The sequence below is a fragment of the Lotus japonicus genome, chromosome 1 (assembly GCF_012489685.1).
Source record: "Lotus japonicus ecotype B-129 chromosome 1, LjGifu_v1.2".
In the NCBI taxonomy this organism is placed as follows: Eukaryota; Viridiplantae; Streptophyta; class Magnoliopsida; order Fabales; family Fabaceae; genus Lotus; species Lotus japonicus.
Genome location: NC_080041.1, coordinates 131,282,912 through 131,301,872, shown reverse-complemented (window position 1 = coordinate 131,301,872; position 18,961 = coordinate 131,282,912). Strand labels below are relative to the sequence as shown.

Genomic DNA, 18,961 nt, shown 5'->3' with positions numbered 1-18,961 from the left:
TGGCAAAAATGTCAGAGCCACGTCATTTAATGACGTCCACATCAGCAACCTCCGTTAACCTTCAAACGGCTCACTAACAGAAGAGGCTAATTTTCACAAATTCATACATGAGGGAGTAAATTCGCTCGTTTTAAACATGAGGGAGGAAAATTACACAATAGTGAAAGATGAGGGAGCAAATGTGCAATTAAGCCTAAATGTTACTTCTCATTCAACATGTTAAATTTTAGCTAAAGACCAACCAACCGATTGAATAATTGTATCACCCTTTCATACGCTACAGGAGAAAAGAGGCCACAGGCCGCACTATAACTACATAGAATAAGGGGTGATTTATATCAATTTGTAAAATAAAAATAAAAGTAATATTTTGAATAATTTTTTCTTTTTGAGTTTAATGGATATGTATTAACAGTGTAAAATAGTTTTATACAGTCATCCAATCAAAGCATGCCACATAGGAGAGATAATTACATTTGACTTTAATTTTAATTAAAAGAATAAGATATTTTCTGATTTGGCGGAATTCAATTGGATGTCTGTGTAAAACTATTTTACACTGTCGGTGCATATTCATTAAACTCTTTTTATAATGATGAAATTAAACCAACAAGCCTTTTTATATAATAAAGGTGGTGACTAGCATGAAAGTGTAGTTGGGTCTTTCATTGGTGAAAGAACTTCTTAACCACATAAAATTATAAATTTACCCTTATATTAATTCAAAATACCAATTATGTCATTATTATTTAATTCTCCTTTGAGCAATTTACCCTCTTCTTCACCAATTTATCCTGTCTCAATCTCACCCAAAACCTACACAACCAGTGTTCGCCGCCTCCAGACACCATTGCCTACAATGGATCCAAGTCCTTTGCCCTTTGCTCCAAATTCCTATTTGCTTGTTGGAACCAAGGAAGAAGGAGGAAGTATAAGCAAAACACCAACCCGAAAGATCACGCACTACTAGAGATGGTAAAAAAACCCGAATTTGCGGGGCCCAACCCGAACCCGACCCAATTTTTTGTGTGAAACCCGATTTCTTTAGGTTTGGGTTCGGGTTTGGGTTTCACCCAAATTTTAAAACATGTTTGGGTTTGGGTTTGGGTGTGGGATTGATTAAACCCGCACCCGCACCCAAACCCAAACTCGAAGCCTTATGCATGTAATTACCAACCCTTATATATATTATTAAAGTTACTAAATAGAGTTTTTTTTAAAGTTACTACGTAGGCTTATGTTCATGAACTATATTTTTTCCTTTGTATTGGAACAATGATGAAGTTTAATAAGTTTATGTTCATGTTGTTCTCTTATGTACATGTTGCTTCCGGGTCGATATTTTTGATTTTTTAATTGCAGGTTCGGTGTTCACATTGGGTTTTGGGTTTGGGTTCGGGTAACCCGAAACCCAAGAGTTTTGGTTTGTGTTTAATTTTTGCACCCATATTGAATTTGGGTTTGAGTTTGGGTGTTAAGTTTGGGTTTGAGTGTGAGAATGGTCAAACCCGCACCCACGAGACCCATCGCCAACTCTCCCACTACAACAACAAGAAGGGGAGAGAGAAATTCCAAAAATTAGTTATTTGCTTCGGTCCCAAACACAAACAGATCTGTAACAGAGAATGTAGAAATCCAGGTTTGCCAAAACATCAAGCACAAATCTGGCAAATTGTACCTTTATAAACACACATACCCACACCCACATAATATTTGAATATCATGATAAAAAAAAGGACTCATCTGGACTGACTAGTGCAGCTTGAACTCTAGCGAGAGACCCTTTAAGCATTCGCAGAGCTTTCAACTAACTGGTTCAAAATTCTAATTGTTTCTGCAAAATTCGGGTTTCCTCTTTTTTCATATCACTTATTTACTATAGGATAACATGACCAAGGTGTATTCACTGTATTGCATGAATTGGGAAAACTACTATTGTCACTTATTTACCACAAGATCATGGTGTACTGCTTCGTGTATTGGAATAGTTGGAATGATGATATTGCAAAAAGATTGAAAGGAAGAGTGATGGAGAAAGGAGGTGGGTTGAGGAAGAAGAGAGACGTGGTGGGAAGGGGAGGTGGGGATATTCTAATAATTGTCAGAAATTGTATTTTAATATTTTTCTCAAAAGGTAAAGATGACCTGTGATATCATGTCATTTTGCTCTTTCATTGGTGAAAGACCCTAGAAGCCACCTACTTTTATACATGCAGTTTAATTATTAGATGATGAAATTAAAATAAAAATAGATTTTTCTTCAGAAAAATTTACATAATACGCGTTTGCGGAACCTCTTACTCACTTTTGTCTAAATTATGAAATGTGATAGTTTTAAAGGTCGCACAATGCTTCTTTTGCTGCATATTGTCACCTTAATAGATGGTATTTTCACGAAAGTATTTTTTTTATCAGTAGGAAAGTAAATTTTTATTCGTAGCAAAAAAATTCCTTTGTGCAGGCCAAATCAATTGCCGACGGAAAAAGCCGTGGGAAGGTCACCGACGAAAAAAGTTGTGGGTAAATTACTGACAACCTAGACCATAAGTAATTACCGACAATTTTTTAAAATTTATCACAAAAAATCACCTACAAGGCCAATACATATGACTTTTTTTCCGTTAGTTTCCCGTTAGTAAATCTACATTATTGTTAGCTTTTAGTGCTTATCGACAAAAAAGTCGTCGGTTATAAGTTAGAACTTATAGTAATTTCTTTTTTAATTTTGATCTGAATATAAAATCTTAGAACTAGTTGATAAAAATTAAAATGAAAAATATAAATTATTTTAGAAAAAAATTATGAAGAATTTATATTTTTGTGAATATTTAATCATTTGTCTAAATAAGGGTGTAACTTAAAAAAGAAGTGCATGAGAAACACCATAATGCATGTAACTTCAGAATCACTCCCTTTGATTCCATTCTCTGCATCACCACTTTGATTCATCACCACTGTGACAACTGAACGAGAAGATTTGCAGAAAACTGAGAATTTCCAATTCATTTTTCATCGTCGTCTTCCTTCTTTCTGCAAAGAGGTGAGTCTTTGATTCTTGTAATTCAAACGCATGCATGTTTTATATGAATTCATGCATTCTTTGATGTATTCTGTGTTTCATTTTGAGCTTTATCGATTGAATACGCATGCCCATAGCACTGATTTTGAAAATGCATTACATTGTTACATCCCATATTAGATTCTCTTACAGAAGCTACCATTTACAATTGATTAAACCCTAAACCCTAATTTTAGATACAAGAAACCAAAATTGAAGCTTTAATCCACTCTTCACCATCTTGATTTATTCTAAGTGATCTCTGTGTTACAATTTAATTCAATAACTAATTACCAATCTATTAAAGATTGGATCTTTCAAAGCTATGCTGTGTCAATTTTTGTTGTTGCAATTACAGGCATTGGTTGAGTGAGTCTTAATTCTTAACTTGCTAGTGTGATTTGAACATGTTTAAATGTAGATAGTGTTTGACATAACTGGAAATTTGTTGAAGGGAATCACTATCAAATGGAGTCTGGTGCAATGGTTATTGGGTGTAGCTGTAACTTACATAAGAGGCTGATGGGAAATGAGGGTGAAGACATATTCAACACGCTACCTGAATTTGTTGTAGGTCACATACTCTCTCTTCTCCCAACAAAAGATGCAGTTCGGACTAGTGTATTATCCAAGAGTTGGTTATCTCGCTGGACATTCGTCAACAAGCTGGACTTAGATGATAGTGTGTTCTATTCTTCAAAGAAGAAAACTGTGGCAAAAAAGCACTTCATGAACTTTGTGAACAGGGCACTTCTTCTTACCGAATCTTCAAGTTTGGACAGCTTCTCTCTTGTGATCTCTAACAAGTATGATGCATGCCTTGTTAATACATGGATCTCTAGTATCTTGAAAAGGAATGTAAAAAACCTTCGTATTAACTCACATTTTGATCAACATCTCCCCTTCTTCGTTCTTACATCTCGTTCACTTTTAGCCTTGAAGTTATTAGAAGAAGTGGAAATCAAAATGTCTTCTTGTGCTATAAGAGTCCCCACCGCCCATGTCCATTTTGGATCCCTAAAAGTCCTCAAGTTGTCTGGAATTGTATTTACCATTGACGACTATGTTAAGTATCTGCGCCTTAGATTACCGGTCCTGAAAGAGTTTGAGTCAAAAAACTGTGTTTGGTTAAATGCCATTTGTGTTACTTTGGAAGCACCACTACTTGAAAGAGTTTACATAGAAGACAGTAAGACAACATCACATGAGCTACGTAGGGGTGGAATCTGGATTTACGCTTGGCACCTTGCAGAATTCACTTATTGTGGTTATGGGCTATGGCAGCATATTGTTCTGTCTGAACCATCAGTAGCTCATAACGCTTCAGCTAATATCACTATAAATCTGCCTGTTACTCGACCAGTAGGACTTCAGGGAATACAGCTTCTCAAACAATTCAGTCAAGTGAAGCATCTCAAATTTGACGGGTCACAGGTAAATCTTTAATTATTCTTTCTAGCAATATCAAGATCATACTTTTAATCTGCAATATCAATTGAAAACTTGTTATCAATATATAAGTTTCCAACACAAATAATTAGTTAATAGCATGTAGCATATATAAATATGTTGATTTGGGTAAAACACTAAGGGTTGGACTATAGTAGTGGCATGTATATCTATAACTACCTAGAATTAGGAGGTATCCATCTTTTTTCACATAGGAGAATTCCATCTGTTGTATACATACCAGTTTGTTTGTTTGTCATCCAGGTTACGACACTAAAAGGAGTGGCTAATCTACCTGTATTTGGAATGATGAGCCATTTAGAGCTTGGCTTAGTTACTGCTGAATTTTTATTAGGCCTACTTTTAAAGTCACCAGTTCTCAGGACTCTACATTTCAAGGTTGGTGCTTACTGCTTAGTAAATAAAACTAGCAACACTGCTCTGGCTGCACTTTTTATCATATAAGTTGCTTATTATAATAAGTTGTGAAGTCCCTGTTGTGACTCATATTGTGATTAATCACTCACCATATTTTTTCTATGTTTCTTGACATGATTTACACTTCACACCAGACTTATATTTGACTTTGTACGCTGATTTATCATCAGGGAATATATAGCTTCGAGCAAGAGCTTTTGAATTCTGGTGTTGTGCCTGGTTGTTTGAGAGCTACCCTGCAGGTTGTGAAGTTTGAAAATTTTAATGGACTCGAGCATGAGCTGTGTTTAGCTAAATTTCTGATAGAGAATGGTGGGGTGCTGGAGAGGATGAGTTTCTCCCTTGTGAGTAGTCAGCTGGGAAAATCAAAGATCATTGAAGAATTTAAAAAGAAGTTGTTCTCATTTAAGAAATCTTTCTCCCTTGCTATTGTGGAATTTTCGAATGATTAAGTTACTACAGAACTATGGGGTAGGCACAGTCGTACAGATCTACAATGTTTTTTTTTTGGTAGTACATATCATTTGACCTTGTGAATTTGTACCTACAAGTTATCCAGAAATGGTGATTCTGAATTTTGGGGCAAAATATATGTAACAGTATTTTAGTAGGAAGAATATTTCAACTTTAGTACATTCAGGCTCACCTCTTCCATCCGAAATTCACCTCTCTTTTCTTCATTTATCTCTTTTCTTTTTCCATAATACCATCAATCATATATTTTATTTCTCTCTTTCCTTTCTTGTGGTGTGAATGAAACTGGAGTTGACCATAACATTAGTGTTTCATATATAGTAGTTATATACAATGTCCATTTCAGAACTCCATCAGATAGATAAGTCACTATGTTACATGCCGACCAAGAAAAAGAGATGAAAGAAGAGAATTGTGTTCCCATTATCCTATTTCCGAGCTTAGTCTCTTTCCTCTTTATTAATATATTTGTACTTCCAAATAAACAAAAGAAGTTGATGAAAATAACTAGAAACATATTTTTACCATTTCCTTTATAAATTCATAAAAAAAAAGATATAAACAAAAATAAAACGTAAGTTTTGGTAAATATTTACAAGGCTTAATCCAGTTTTTGGTCCCCATCCTTTGTCATAAATATGGCTTTAGTCCCTCGCCGGAGCAAAGCTAGGTCCCCAGTTTTTGGCAAAATAGTTGGTTTTGGTCCTTCCGATTAGTTGGGTCAACGCCGGAGCTCCGTCGGCTGACGTGACCCTTGCCACGTCAATTAATGAGCCCAGCTGAAATTTTTTTTCTTTTTTCATTAAATTAAAATATAATTAAAACACATAAAAATTAAAATATTAATTAACTCTCACTAATTAACCTTCTTTTTAATTAAGGCAGAGACTATTTGGACCATCCCTCTTTACTATCCACACCATCTCCTTAAGTGCAAAAATACATTTATACCCCAAAATATTTTAAAAAATAACTGCTCCAATTAAAAAAAAAAAAAAACCCTAATCCCAACATAAGGGAAATCGACGTCTGTTAAATTCAAAATCTTCCGCAATCAAGATAGCGGTAACTTCCGCTATCAAGATAGCTGTAACTGCTATCTTAATAGCGGAAGTTACAGCTACCTTGATAGCGGACGTTACAACTATTTTAATTGCGGTAGTTACCGCTACTAAGATAGCGGTAGTTACCGCTACTAAGATAGCGGAAGTTACCGCTACTAAAATAGCGGTAGCAATTAAACGTCCGCATTTTAAGTGGCGGAACGAACCAGAACCCACATATTCAACCCAGATTTACGCGAAAAACCCGTAAAAATCCCAAAATCTCACATATTTTGAGCTTCTAATCTTCTCTTGATCTCACCCACTTATCTTCTACACTGATTTGGAGCTTCAAGGTGTGTGATATATTGATTTAGAAGATGAAATAGGGATGGGGGAAGGTGAGAGTGGAAGAGGAAGAAGGAAGAAGAATGTGAGATTGTGAGAGTATTTTTTTTTACTGCTTTGTTTGTTTTCTATGTGAGGGGTATTTTTGGAATTATAAAAAAAGGGGATGGTGTGGATAGTAAAAAGGGATGGTCCAAATAGTCTCTGCCTTTAATTAATTAAAACTCTCACCCAGATTTCTTCATCATCATCAACATCATCATCCTTCCTCATCTTCTTCTCCTCCTTTATCACTGATTCTTCACACAACCACCCCCAACCCCATCTTCCCTTTCTTTCTTTCTTTTTCACGCTCTCTCTATCTGCTTCTGTTACTGTTTCTCTCCTTCTTCTTCTTCTTCTTCTTCTTCTTCTTCTTCTTCTTCTTCTTCTTCTTCTTCTTCTTCTTCTTCTTCTTCTTATTTTCTCTGAAACCGTAGCCACCTCTCCTGCGTCGCCGGCCTCTTCGTCCACGCTTCCCTGGCGAGCTCAGATCGTGCCAAACCCTCTTTTCCTTCTTCTTCTTCTTCTTCCATGAACTTAGACCCGCACCCAGATTTTCAGATCCAAACTTAGTTTTTTAGATCTGCACTCAAATTAGAACATGTGTTGTTTATTTCTTTCTTCTCCATTTTCTGGTGCTAGTTTGGGGTTGGGATTGAGGTTAAGGCTGAGGGTAGGGATGGGGAAAGGAGGGTTGGGGTTTCGGTTGTATGTGGGGTTGAGCATAACGCCGTAGAATCTGAGTTTCTCCACTGCAATCAACCAATCTGGGTTGTAGATAGGTTGTAGACCAGTTATGGGTTTTTTCTTTACAGGTCTGGGTTGGCTTTTTCTCCCGTGCAATCAACCAATCTCATTTCATTTTACACGCCATAATCGGTTTATCCTTACTTTATGCTGCTGAACTGATATACTAGTTCTTCCGGGTCTCTCTCCTTATTTCCATTTCAGAACCCCAACTTTCTAACTCTGTACACTAGGTTTTTTGAAGAAACTTATTATGTGTTCCTTTGTAATCGTTCTTGCATACTTTGATGCTCTCAAAGTTTATAGCTTTAATTTGTTCATGAAAGCTTTGATTTTCATTGATGCGCCATAATATTCTTATTTTTATGTTTTTTATTTCCAAATTTTTGGTGTCTTAATCACTTTGGATATTTGAATATGCATCTGGTTGGTTTTTTTTTTTTTTTTTTTATGATGATGGGTTGAAGATGATGTTAATACAGTAATGATGATGAAGAAGATGCAATGAATGAACATGATGTTGTAAACTAATTTAATAATTAGAGTTTTAATTTTTTTAAATGAAAAAGAGAAAAAATCCAAGTGGACTCATTAAATGATGTGGCAATGCCACATGGGATTGCCGGAGCTCCGGCGTTGACCCAGCCGGCCGGAAGGACCAAAACCAATCATTTTGCCAAAAACTGGGGACCAACTCCCACCTTTACTCTGGCGAGGGACTAAAGCCATATTTATGACAAAGGTTAGGGACCAAAAACTGGATTAAGCCTATTTACAATAATGCACCTGCTAAAAATGAAAAAAGAACATAATGCATCTTTGGTTACATGGTGGATAACCACAATGATCCGAAATTACCATTCACAAAAGGAACTTTTCTTAACTTACATATCGGTGTACTATAATTTGGGCTTCATTGTAGTTTTCTAGCATGGATCAAACATGCACATATAAACCAAAACAAACTCACCCAGAGTTGCCGTGAGATCAATTTCTAGCAGCAAATGGGGCATTTAACCAACCCATTTTCATTGCACTCAGCACATCTGAGGAACAATTCATCACTGTTGTCACCATTGCTGGTGAAGACTTTGCAGCTGCCAGAACAGGCAGAGCAAATTGCAAATCTCATGTTGGCACAGCCAATGCAGGAGCTCTCAGAAGAATCAATTTCTGTTCCTTCCAAAAACTTACCAAGCCAACCCATCTCATGCAATCCAACCACTTCATCAGCTCCTCCAATGTACCTGCCCTTGATAAACAGCTTTGGGGGAATCAATCTGCCACCCAAGATCTTCCACAGCTCCTCTCTGTATTCCAAGTGTAGAGACACATCCCTTTCATGGTATATTACCTTAAAGCTTCTCAACAAGAACCTGATAGTGTTGCAATCCTGAAAGGTTTTTCTTATCCCTCTCAAGCTTGTTGTGTAGAGAATGATTGAATTGCTTCCTGATCCTGGTGGACAAATCTCTTCAAAATCTGTGAGAGATGGGTGTTCTTTGATGCATGGCAACTGTTTGCTATTTGGCTCCATCTTGGTCTCTGACAAATTAGGAGCCACCAAATTCTCTTCTGACAAATTGCTGAGACTGAATTCTTTTTCCTCAAAGTCCTTATCATCCTCAATTGCATTAATCTCTAGCTCAGCCATGTTGCTTTGTTTGTGGTCATCATGGATTGGTGGTGTTGGAGATTTCTTGATGCAGAACACATTATCTGGGGGGTTGAGCTGAAGAACAAGGCCTTGTTTCAAGTTGGTTATGGTTGGGATGAGTTTAAATTTTCTAAGAAAGGTTCCTCTCATTCCTTTCATATCTTCTAGCTCTGAAAAATAGGATGGCATGTGAGATAGAGTGCTATTGCTAATGCTAGCCAGTTAAGGATTGAAGAAAAGAAAGAGGGTGAGAATGACTGGTCTTGAGGATTCTGGATAGAGGGAAGACAGTGGTCAGTGGGGTTGATGATAAGTTCTCCCTTTTAGCTTCCACTGGCTATATAAATCAGTTATATGTTCAGAAATCAATTCTCCCTACACTCGAGACACTCGAAAGTTACTCACATAAGTTTCTCCCCAACAATTTTTGGAAACTAGCACCAAGTAGAAACTGAAAAGCTCTGTGATGTTGGGTTGCTTTATAAAGTTTTGAATGATCACTGCATGGTGTGGGGGTAAGGCTACACCCACTACCCCCTCATCTTTTATCATGTTAGAGTGGACTGACCCTCTACCTACCATTTGGTGCATCAATCATGGTATGAAGTCTGAAAACATCTATATCTGGCAATTAAAAGCAATAATTCTCCTATGTCATTTACCTATTTAATGGGGGAATTATGTCAGCTTTAATCTTAGTTTGGCCCTGACTCACTTGGTTTCATACCAATATTTACTTGGGTTGCCCTTGGACTTGGACCATGCCTATTTGGTTACCAAATGTGAAGGTGACATAGTGCCCTATGGACGATTAGATAACATTTGTTGACTAATGAGTGGGTGATACATGTTTGGTTCCTTCTTAAACAAGTGTTAGATTTGAGTCTTATTTCGGGGGGAAAAAACCACCAAAAGAGTTAGCTCCACCAAAATGTGAATGTTCTTGATAGGACATGATAAAAGATGTGGTCAAACCCGGAAAAGACACCAATTGTGTAAAAGTTGTGTAGTCTTCAATTAAGCTGGAACCCTTGGGATGCCTTAGCTTATTGGGAACGAAAATGAGAAGAAATTTATTAATTTACATGTTCAGTAGTGATTTTTTATTGTAAATTCAGAATGCATAAGCAAGGAATATATAATTCTGAGTTTCTGGGTTCACATTTTCCCTAATCTTTCTTGGTATTTAAGTTGTTGCTAACCGCCAAAATAACTGACTCTATATTAAGATAATGTTTTGACATCTAACACGAGGGAGACCTTACATTATTTCTATTAAGCTGACATAAATAAAATAAGCTGACTTTATATTATATCATACCTCTATGATGGAATACATATTGAACAACCAAAATTGAATCATACCATTTTTTAGGTCCTCAAGAATTAATGTCTTCACTGCCAAATTTTCAGGAAAGAATTTTGGAATTTTTTATGTGATAGTTTACAAGTTCTTCTCATTTTCATTGCCTCATATTCACCCCTAATTTTCCCAAGCAAAGTTAACTATCACCTTTACTTTTTATTACTCCATCTTTTCAGCAATATCACTGAACCTTTTCAGTATATTCTCAGATTTTTAATACTTACATCCGCAATCAAATGCAGCTATCACGCACATAAAGTGAAACTGGACAGACTTAAAGATTGTTCCAAGCAAAAATTAAACAAAAAGTTACCAAAATTTGCAACCGATTATACATGTCCATTCCAAAAAGAGTGAATCATTACCCACCAAACACCTTTAAGTCCTTGGTTGATTGATCTTTAGATATAGGAATAAGATTCTGGATGCAAATTAACAAATCATTAGAATGCAAATCATCTTGATACTCATATCAGACCACAGATTTGGGTTAATCACCACAGTACCAGTCTTCTAGTTCTGGTCACAAGGCACTAAATTATTGAAGGGTTCCTTTGTAACTTTTACAAATATTCACATTGATCTGAATCTGATAATGGATTTCTGGGCCTGTACTTGTGATCACTAGCTATCAGCCACAGTGGAAATAAAGCCAATATCAAAACCAAATCCAATGCAAGTCAGCTCATGTTTGTTCTCATCAAGTGTCTTCATCTTCAAACAGTATAAATCCTGAAAACGTGATATAAATATAAAAGTGAGATTTAATCTGAACCCTTAGTTTTGATGAGTGATGATACATAGACATACATTTTCTGTCAGACATCTTTTAGACATATAACTTTTTGAGAAAGAACTAATTTTAGGTGGTATTAACCAAAATAATCTTTCCTGTATTAAGGGATTAAATATAATAGTTAGCAAAAAAGGAACAATTTGATTTGAACACACAAATAGAGTGCAAGAAATAGAGTACTTATGATGCAACCATAGAGTTAAGAATTAAGATATGAAGCCTATTGTTGTCTGTAGAAGAACATTTATGAAGAAAAAAATGATTATATGAGCTAGCAATTTGTCTCTTAAGATTTGACATTGAAATAACATAATGGTTGAGCTAACAATTTTTAAAAACCTGTGGAGTAAATCTAGGTAAAACTTGTGTGTGAGTTCTTCTGCAGTATAAAAATAAAATATTATTAACCATGCATATGCCGTCACAAGTGTCACACCCAGGCCATACCAAGTGCAAAACCAATGTCGTGGCTTATTCAGAGATGGACAAATTGACTTACTTTTGCTTTCAAAAGCTATTATACAGTGGAAAACAGTTTGTTAACACCTCAAATCCACTGCACTTAGTGAGATATAAGATTAAAAGAGAGAAATAAATGCAGTGAATGGAAAAAGAAGGAGATATAAGAAGGTCCCTTCTATAGTTTCCTCTATCAAATTTGGTCAACTTTTTGATGTTTCAGGGTCCCAATTCACTGACAAATGTAATAAAATAGGCATATGAGTATGACACGTAGAAAACTTAAATGATACAATATTGAAAATAATTTATTTTTCTCATTTCATTCGTATACATTTGTCATAAAAAGCGAAATGAGTAAGATACTAGCTCAATTCTTCTCCATCATCTCATTTTCTTAGTAAGAAAATCACTAGTCCTAACAACATCCATGACTTGCAACAAGCGTGATAAGAATTCTGCAATCCGTTTCTTTAAGATCATCACAGCAACAAGTCTTGAAGCTGGAAAATTGGTAAACATTCTCTCCTTTATCTCCTCATTTTATATCTTGTTTGGGATTTTTAGTATTATCAGCTAGAAACTGCTGTCACAGTACATTATATACCACAAGACGCACATGCATGGCCCCAAGTATACACAAAGTTCCTCCCTTTCATGCATTTGGAGTGATCATTCATGAAATAGAGTCATTAGTAGAATTGATTGAAACAAATTGAATTTCTCTGTTATGCTTGTGAGTTTTATCATGGCATGTTAACATTAAGCTAAGAGGGTGAGACTCGGTGCAACAAATAAGGTTGTTGTATTGATGTCATGTGCAACAAGTCTTGAAGCTGGAAAACTGGAAACATTCTCTCCTTCATCTCCTCCTTTTCTCATTCTGCTCATTTCTATCTTCTTTGGGATTTTCACTATTCTCTGCCAGAAAATTCTGTCACAGTACATTATACTACTACAAGACATACATGCATGTCCCCAATTATACACAAAGTTCCTCCCTTTCAAGATATAGGATCATTAGTACAATCGATTAGAACAAATTGAATTTCTCTGTTATGCTTGTGAATTTTATCAAGCATGCTAACATTAAGCTCTATGCAGAAGGTTCCAAATGGTTTCACTAGGAAACATGGTGGTGATGTGTCAAATTCAGTGTTTCTGAAGCCTCCAGATGACAAAAAATGGAAGATACACTGGACTAAAGATCAAGATGGTTATATTTGGTTTGAAAAGGGTTGGAAAGAATTTGCTTCATACTACTCCCTTGATCATGGCCACTTGATATTGTTTGAATACAACAAGACAGTGCCTTCTCATTTTGAAGTCCACATATTTGACAAAAGTACCCTTGAAATAGAATATCCTTTCCATGGGAGTAAAGATGAACAGAACAACTTTGATCAGATTTTGGATGAGAGACAGAAATGTAAGAAGAGTAGACTGAAATCACCAGAGTCATGTCCTCAGCCAAGGAAGAAATTGAGAACTTGCACAAGTGGAAATGTTGGAAGAAGCTCCAAATTGCCAAAGATGCCTCAGCATGTTAATGGGACAGAATTTGAGAACTCAACATTTGCTGATGGTGTGTAGTTCATGATTGGACTATCCTTCTTACTTCATGATTCCATTTAAGAAATTGAGGTTCCATTTTTCATAACATACCCAAGTTGTTCAATTTTTCAGGGAATGTGGGTGGTGGTGCCCTTGAATGCCTAAAAAGGAACAAGTTAACTTGTAAAAATACTAAAATCCCCTCTTTCAGATCTGTTATTAAACCTTCCTATGTTAGTGAATACTTGGTGAGCTAGCTTTTGACTAATTAGCATCATTTCTGTCTGTTAAGTTAGTTTCATATCTTTTGTTTGAAGCGAAAACATAACTTGCTAGTTGTTATTTTGTGAAATTTTCTTACTTGTCATGAAAAACCAGCATGTTCGATTAGATTTTGCAAAAAAGCATTTGGAGAACAACCAAAGTGATATCATCATCCTTCATGACATGGATGGGAAAACTTGGAATGTTAAATATCTTCATGGAAGAAGTAGAATCAGTTCTGGATGGAGGAAATTTGTGTTAGACAATAATTTGAAAGTGGGGGATGTTTGTGATTTTGTGTTAACCAAAAGCCAACCTCTTTCTTTCAAAGTATCAATCTTGCAACTTGGGGGAGATCAACCACATTCTACTCCACCACAAGGTAATTATCCAAGTTGGTATTTCTTAAAGTATTGCCTCTGTTTAATCTTCATAGTAATGGTTGTAGTTTTCTTTCTCAGAATCTAGAGTTAATGGCTTAGACCCTGCAGCAATAATCATAGATGAAGAACGTGAAACTACTATTAACAGGAAAGGTAAATCTAAAACATAACTTCTGTTTCAAAATCATGCTGAGTGCATCCTTAAACTACTTATTTTTGTTGTGGTACCATACAACAGCTCTAAACCAAGCAAATGAATTCGCCTCAGAATTGGAAAATCCCTATTTCATCGTCCAGATAAAGCCAAGTAACCGGAGGGATTACAGACAGGTAAGGTTTTTTAAGCAGCAAATTAAAGAAGTGCAGTGATAGATCCTCTCATGTCACATAATATTAACATTGTCACGCTCAATTTTGTGTCTAGTGTCTATCAACATAATCTTGTTGGTTTTTCAAGTGAGTTTGAAGTCCGACATTGCATAGAAATTAGCTAGTTGAAAACTATCTGAGAGAAAAACTCACGAACCTAATACCTTAAAGATTTTGAGTAAAGATATGTTTATCTTGGTGGTCTTGGTGTTACTTCATTTGTGCATGTTCTACTCCTTTGGAATCCCCATGTCTCCCTTACAGATCTCATTAATATCCCCTATGTGTTTGGGCACGAGTTGAGTTAACATGAGTTCCATTCACTTTTTGCCTCACGGTTCCAGCTGGTATCCAAACATTTAATATATACATATATAGAGATACAATTATAGACACAAAATCTCACGATGACAAAATCATATTATATAAAACAACATGGAAGATCCTAATTTTAGAATTCATTACATGTATCTCTATGGGGGTTGTTTTACTCCTTTCTAGTACCAAAAAAGGTTTAATTTTTTTATCATGCTTGCAGCAGGAAGTTAGTGTTGTTGTTTAATGAACTGTTAGGCTCTGATCTTGGTGTGAACAAAATATAACTTTGGTGCAGCAGGAAGTATGTATTGACTTTGTCAGAAACTACTTCAGTCGAAAGCAGTGGTTGATGTTACGATTTGAAAAGAAACCGTGGCGTGTGAAGTTGAACCGTTATCCTAACGCGGGTACTGCCAAGTTGTGTAAAGGTTGGGCCAGGTTTGCAAGAAAAATTAAATTGGTAGCTGGAGATGTTTGTGTATTCGAACTCATCAACAAGGAAGATGCACATGCTGTGCCTGAGCTTGATGTTCATGTTTTCAAAGGCTAATGCCTAAGGTTAAGGCAATAATATATTTGTAGCTGCTTTGGTAAGGTTAAGGTAAATCTATGAACATGTTATCTCTACTTCCCAATACAATGGGTGAAACTGAAATTGATCTTTTTATGGTAATGTAAATGTAAGTATTAATCCTTAAATATGTAAATCCTGAACAGATGATCATGTTTGTAATGCTTTTTGGTGATGGGCGTAATGTACCTAAGTTGGCTAAATATGTGGTACTTTGGTTGCAGAGTGAATTCTGTAAACTCAATTCTCTTTTTGGAGCCCTATAGAAATTTACATTGAAGAAAAGATCCTCAACCAATCATTGAACTAAAGGGTTAGTTAATTCCTGATTTCTGTGAATGTTACTGTGTTAAAGGAAGAGTTTTGTCATTTCAAATGATCTTCTGTGTTAAATACTTAGTTGGAAGAGTTTTGTCACTTCAAATGATCTTTGGCTTGATATCTTAGTGGAGGATGCTTTTGGATAAAAAAATAGTTGGATGTGAGCCTATAAAATCAGTTAACAGATGATTACATTGCGGAATTTGAGAACTAACACCAATACTATGATTTGAGTCTATAATAAATTAATCTCGAAACTCACTTCTGTAATTAAGTGGCTTATTATTAGCCTAACCCACGATCACATAAACTATACATTAATAATTGTTAGTGTTCTTTACATTAGAGGTCAGGAACGTAATCATATATCATCCACTCCTTCAGTGCAGTATCGATTAGAAGAAATAAAGAAAGTACGGTAATTCTTTGCTTGAGAAGATTCTAACGCAGATTCTTCAATTTTAAAAGCTTAATATCCTAAAAGTGAATCTTTCTTATAACTTAATTAGCAATGAAATTATATTACATCTAATACCCACTAAGTAGGAATGACAGATTAAGAAACACTAATCAGGCCACTTGCTAAAAGCTTAGTGGCAATCCCTCATTTTCATTTTCATTTAATTATGGTGCTTTTGTAATCTTCATCAGTGACAAAATCATAGTAAAGCATAGAACTTTTCACCGATTAAATATCGAGCAAAATTGTCACTTTGAAATTGTTAGTTTATCCACGTAACTTAATTAATTTGTAAATTTACTTAGCCTTGATTTAAATTATAGAGACATTAAATATTGTAGCTGATACACATATGACCCGGAAAAAAATAATTTTTTTACTAATTGTACCGTCTTAAACTTTTGCCTCGTCGTTGAATCCTTGGTCATTCGCCGTGTGATATCGACCGGAATGCTCACTACAGAGCTATCACTATTGATAAGGAGAGAGCTGATCTCCCGCTCCTAATTTCGCTCAAGATCAAGGAGTCAAAGGACTAGGCAAGGAGAAGTTGATAATGTATAAGAACCCTAGTCCATACCTTATATAAACAATGTATTCCCATAGAAAAACAAACTGAATGCACAACTAGACTAGCTAGAGAGGTTCAATTAACCGACGAAACTAGCCTTCCTATATCTTTCTATGAACAATTGGCATCCACATGGGCCCTTGTAAATTTATTTCACGCCTCATCCTTTTGGACCTTGAAGTTTCGTGGATAGAAAGCTATGGCTCAAACTCGACGCAGAACTTCCTTGAACAACAATGGCCATAGAGCAATCTCGGATGACAAGATCATAGAAATGATGGTCCAGATAGATGGTTAAGTTGAGACAACAAAACCAAACTATGCAAGCCCATATTGAAAATTTGACTAGGGCAAGAGGAAGGAGGGCCGAAGAACTCCCCATCGTGAATGTGGCTGTAGAGTTTCAACCTTTCTAGGAAGAGATTGTCGTTTTTGAAGCTCCACACAACTTTGAAATTGCTCACGGTGGAGGATCAGACCCGAAAGAACACTTAGTTGTTTTCCAATACGAAAATGCTTATCAACAGTGCATTCAACTAATTGAAGAGCAAGATCTTTCCAAGAACGTTAAAAAAAATCAGCTCTTACTTGGTTCACCAACTTAGTCGGTCGTTCAATCATAAATTTCGCTGATTTTTCAACAAGGTTTTTAGCACAATTCTTAGCAAAACTAACCGACCTGATAACTTGCGATAACTATTCAACATTCACCAACATGTAGGCGAGACCTTATAGGGATATTTATTTAGATTGTGTTCAGTCAAATCATTGTGTTCAGTCAAATCAAGAGCCCAACATATGTATTGCGAAGTTTGAAAATTGATTGAGGGTTAGCCGGTTCAACAACGATTAACCGGTCTGACCGACTAAAACTATGGAGGAATTTTGAACCCAAATTAAACAAGGGGGTTCACTTGCGGAGAAGAGAGTGACAATAGGAAAATCTCCAGAAAGTTGGGAGGAGGAGGCAGTCAAGCAAGGACTTAGGCGGTTAGGCCAGTCTGAAGAATGGAAATAGAAGCAACAAAACACACAACTGACAGGAGAAATTGGGAGCGAAAGGGCATAGAAGAGTTCAGTCCTTTGAATATGCCGATAAGCCAACTTCTTTGAGATAATAATAAATTAGTATACACATTGCTGCCAATCCCATTTTTCATAAAAGAAACACATGCACATCAAATGGCCCGGATTGTCATATGGCTCGGGACAAAATTCAAAGTGGCATACTCTAATTTCTTCCTATCTCATCAGTGATCAAATTGTTGATCTTCTAACCAAGGCATTGCATCATTCTATGCTCAATAAGTTTCATGCCAAGCTAAGAATTTGAGGGGGTGTTACAAGCTATTCATATTTAACTGTTAGTTGTTAGTTTAGTTGCTAATTCTGTTAGATAGCTTAGTTGTTAATATTCTATTAGACAGCTGGCTATATTTGTGCCAACTCATGGTTAGTTAAAGTTAGGTTTTTATTTCATTCAGTTCGCATAACTAACTAATCTTTTGTATATAGAAGCTCCCTATTTGTACTAACAAGAATAGAAGAAGCACAATAATGTTTCTCCTTTTCTTCAAGTTCTTAATTTGAAATCCTTCAACAACATGTGCTCGGACAAATTACACTTGCAAACAAAAATCCCTATCAGCAATGCATGCCCACCTGAATTGAACCTATAGGCGATGCAAGCACACTTTTAGGAATGGAGGTCTCTTTCTCCACACCAAAACCTGCTTTTGTTTGGTTTTTTCTTTTCCCTTTTTGACGAAAGCTTTTGTTTCAAGCAAGAAAAATATTTTGTTCAATTCACCCTTATTTCATCTCCATCCTGATAAGAGAGAATTGAGAGTCATGATAAAATATATAATAACAAAAATAGGCATAAAAAAGTGGGTGAAAAAAAAATAGTGTTGATGAATGTAATTTTTTTGATTGAACATATAAAAAATGTTAAAGTAAAGAAAGAAACCTTACCTTGGCGTATCCACATGTACCCGATATTTAGTGGTAGCTAGTGTCTTTCTCGTATTCTTTTAGCAAGCGCAATAAGACCAAGTGCAATGGATGTTGAAAATTTTTGTTGAGAGTTGTTTAGATGGTGCAATGGTTGTTGAAGGATGTTGAGAGTGATGTGCAGGAGAGAGGGAGGGGAGAAATGTTGAGGAAGCTCAACATTGTTGAGAGTGGTCCGGGACGCCACGTGGCGCCATCTGAGTGGCCTCCGTCAGGCGCGTGGAGTGCACGGCCAGACAAGACGCGTGACGCGCCTGGGA

General features: G+C 36.1%; 3 protein-coding genes across 5 annotated transcripts; 2 read left to right on the top strand and 1 right to left on the bottom strand.

The window, feature by feature from the left end:
• The first annotated feature begins 2,889 nt into the window (after positions 1 to 2,889).
• On the top strand, positions 2,890 to 5,619 carry LOC130732698 (F-box/FBD/LRR-repeat protein At3g14710-like). Of its 2 annotated transcripts, XM_057584696.1 has the most exons (4): positions 2,890 to 3,040; positions 3,513 to 4,492; positions 4,772 to 4,906; positions 5,116 to 5,619. In XM_057584696.1, the coding sequence occupies exons 2-4, from the start codon at positions 3,527 to 3,529 to the stop codon at positions 5,395 to 5,397; spliced, it is 1,383 nt and encodes a 460-aa protein (XP_057440679.1). In that variant the 5' UTR covers positions 2,890 to 3,040; positions 3,513 to 3,526; the 3' UTR covers positions 5,398 to 5,619. The 2 variants fall into 2 exon arrangements, with proteins under 2 accessions (XP_057440679.1, XP_057440680.1); XM_057584697.1 differs by lacking the exon at positions 2,890 to 3,040 and having other exon boundaries at positions 3,396 to 4,492.
• Positions 5,620 to 7,198: 1,579 nt separating this feature from the next.
• LOC130730824 (uncharacterized protein At5g39865-like) lies at positions 7,199 to 9,922 on the bottom strand. The gene has a single exon (XM_057582942.1). It carries the CDS (start codon positions 9,443 to 9,445, stop codon positions 8,594 to 8,596), a length of 852 nt encoding a protein of 283 aa, XP_057438925.1. The 5' UTR covers positions 9,446 to 9,922; the 3' UTR covers positions 7,199 to 8,593.
• Positions 9,923 to 12,190: 2,268 nt separating this feature from the next.
• On the top strand, positions 12,191 to 15,575 carry LOC130730823 (B3 domain-containing transcription factor VRN1-like). Of its 2 annotated transcripts, none has more exons than XM_057582940.1 (7): positions 12,191 to 12,391; positions 12,982 to 13,462; positions 13,564 to 13,679; positions 13,810 to 14,077; positions 14,157 to 14,231; positions 14,317 to 14,408; positions 15,061 to 15,575. In XM_057582940.1, exons 1-7 carry the CDS (start codon positions 12,308 to 12,310, stop codon positions 15,313 to 15,315), a joined length of 1,371 nt encoding a protein of 456 aa, XP_057438923.1. In that variant the 5' UTR covers positions 12,191 to 12,307; the 3' UTR covers positions 15,316 to 15,575. The 2 variants fall into 2 exon arrangements, with proteins under 2 accessions (XP_057438923.1, XP_057438924.1); XM_057582941.1 differs by having other exon boundaries at positions 12,193 to 12,391; positions 15,064 to 15,575.
• The last annotated feature ends 3,386 nt before the right edge of the window (positions 15,576 to 18,961 follow it).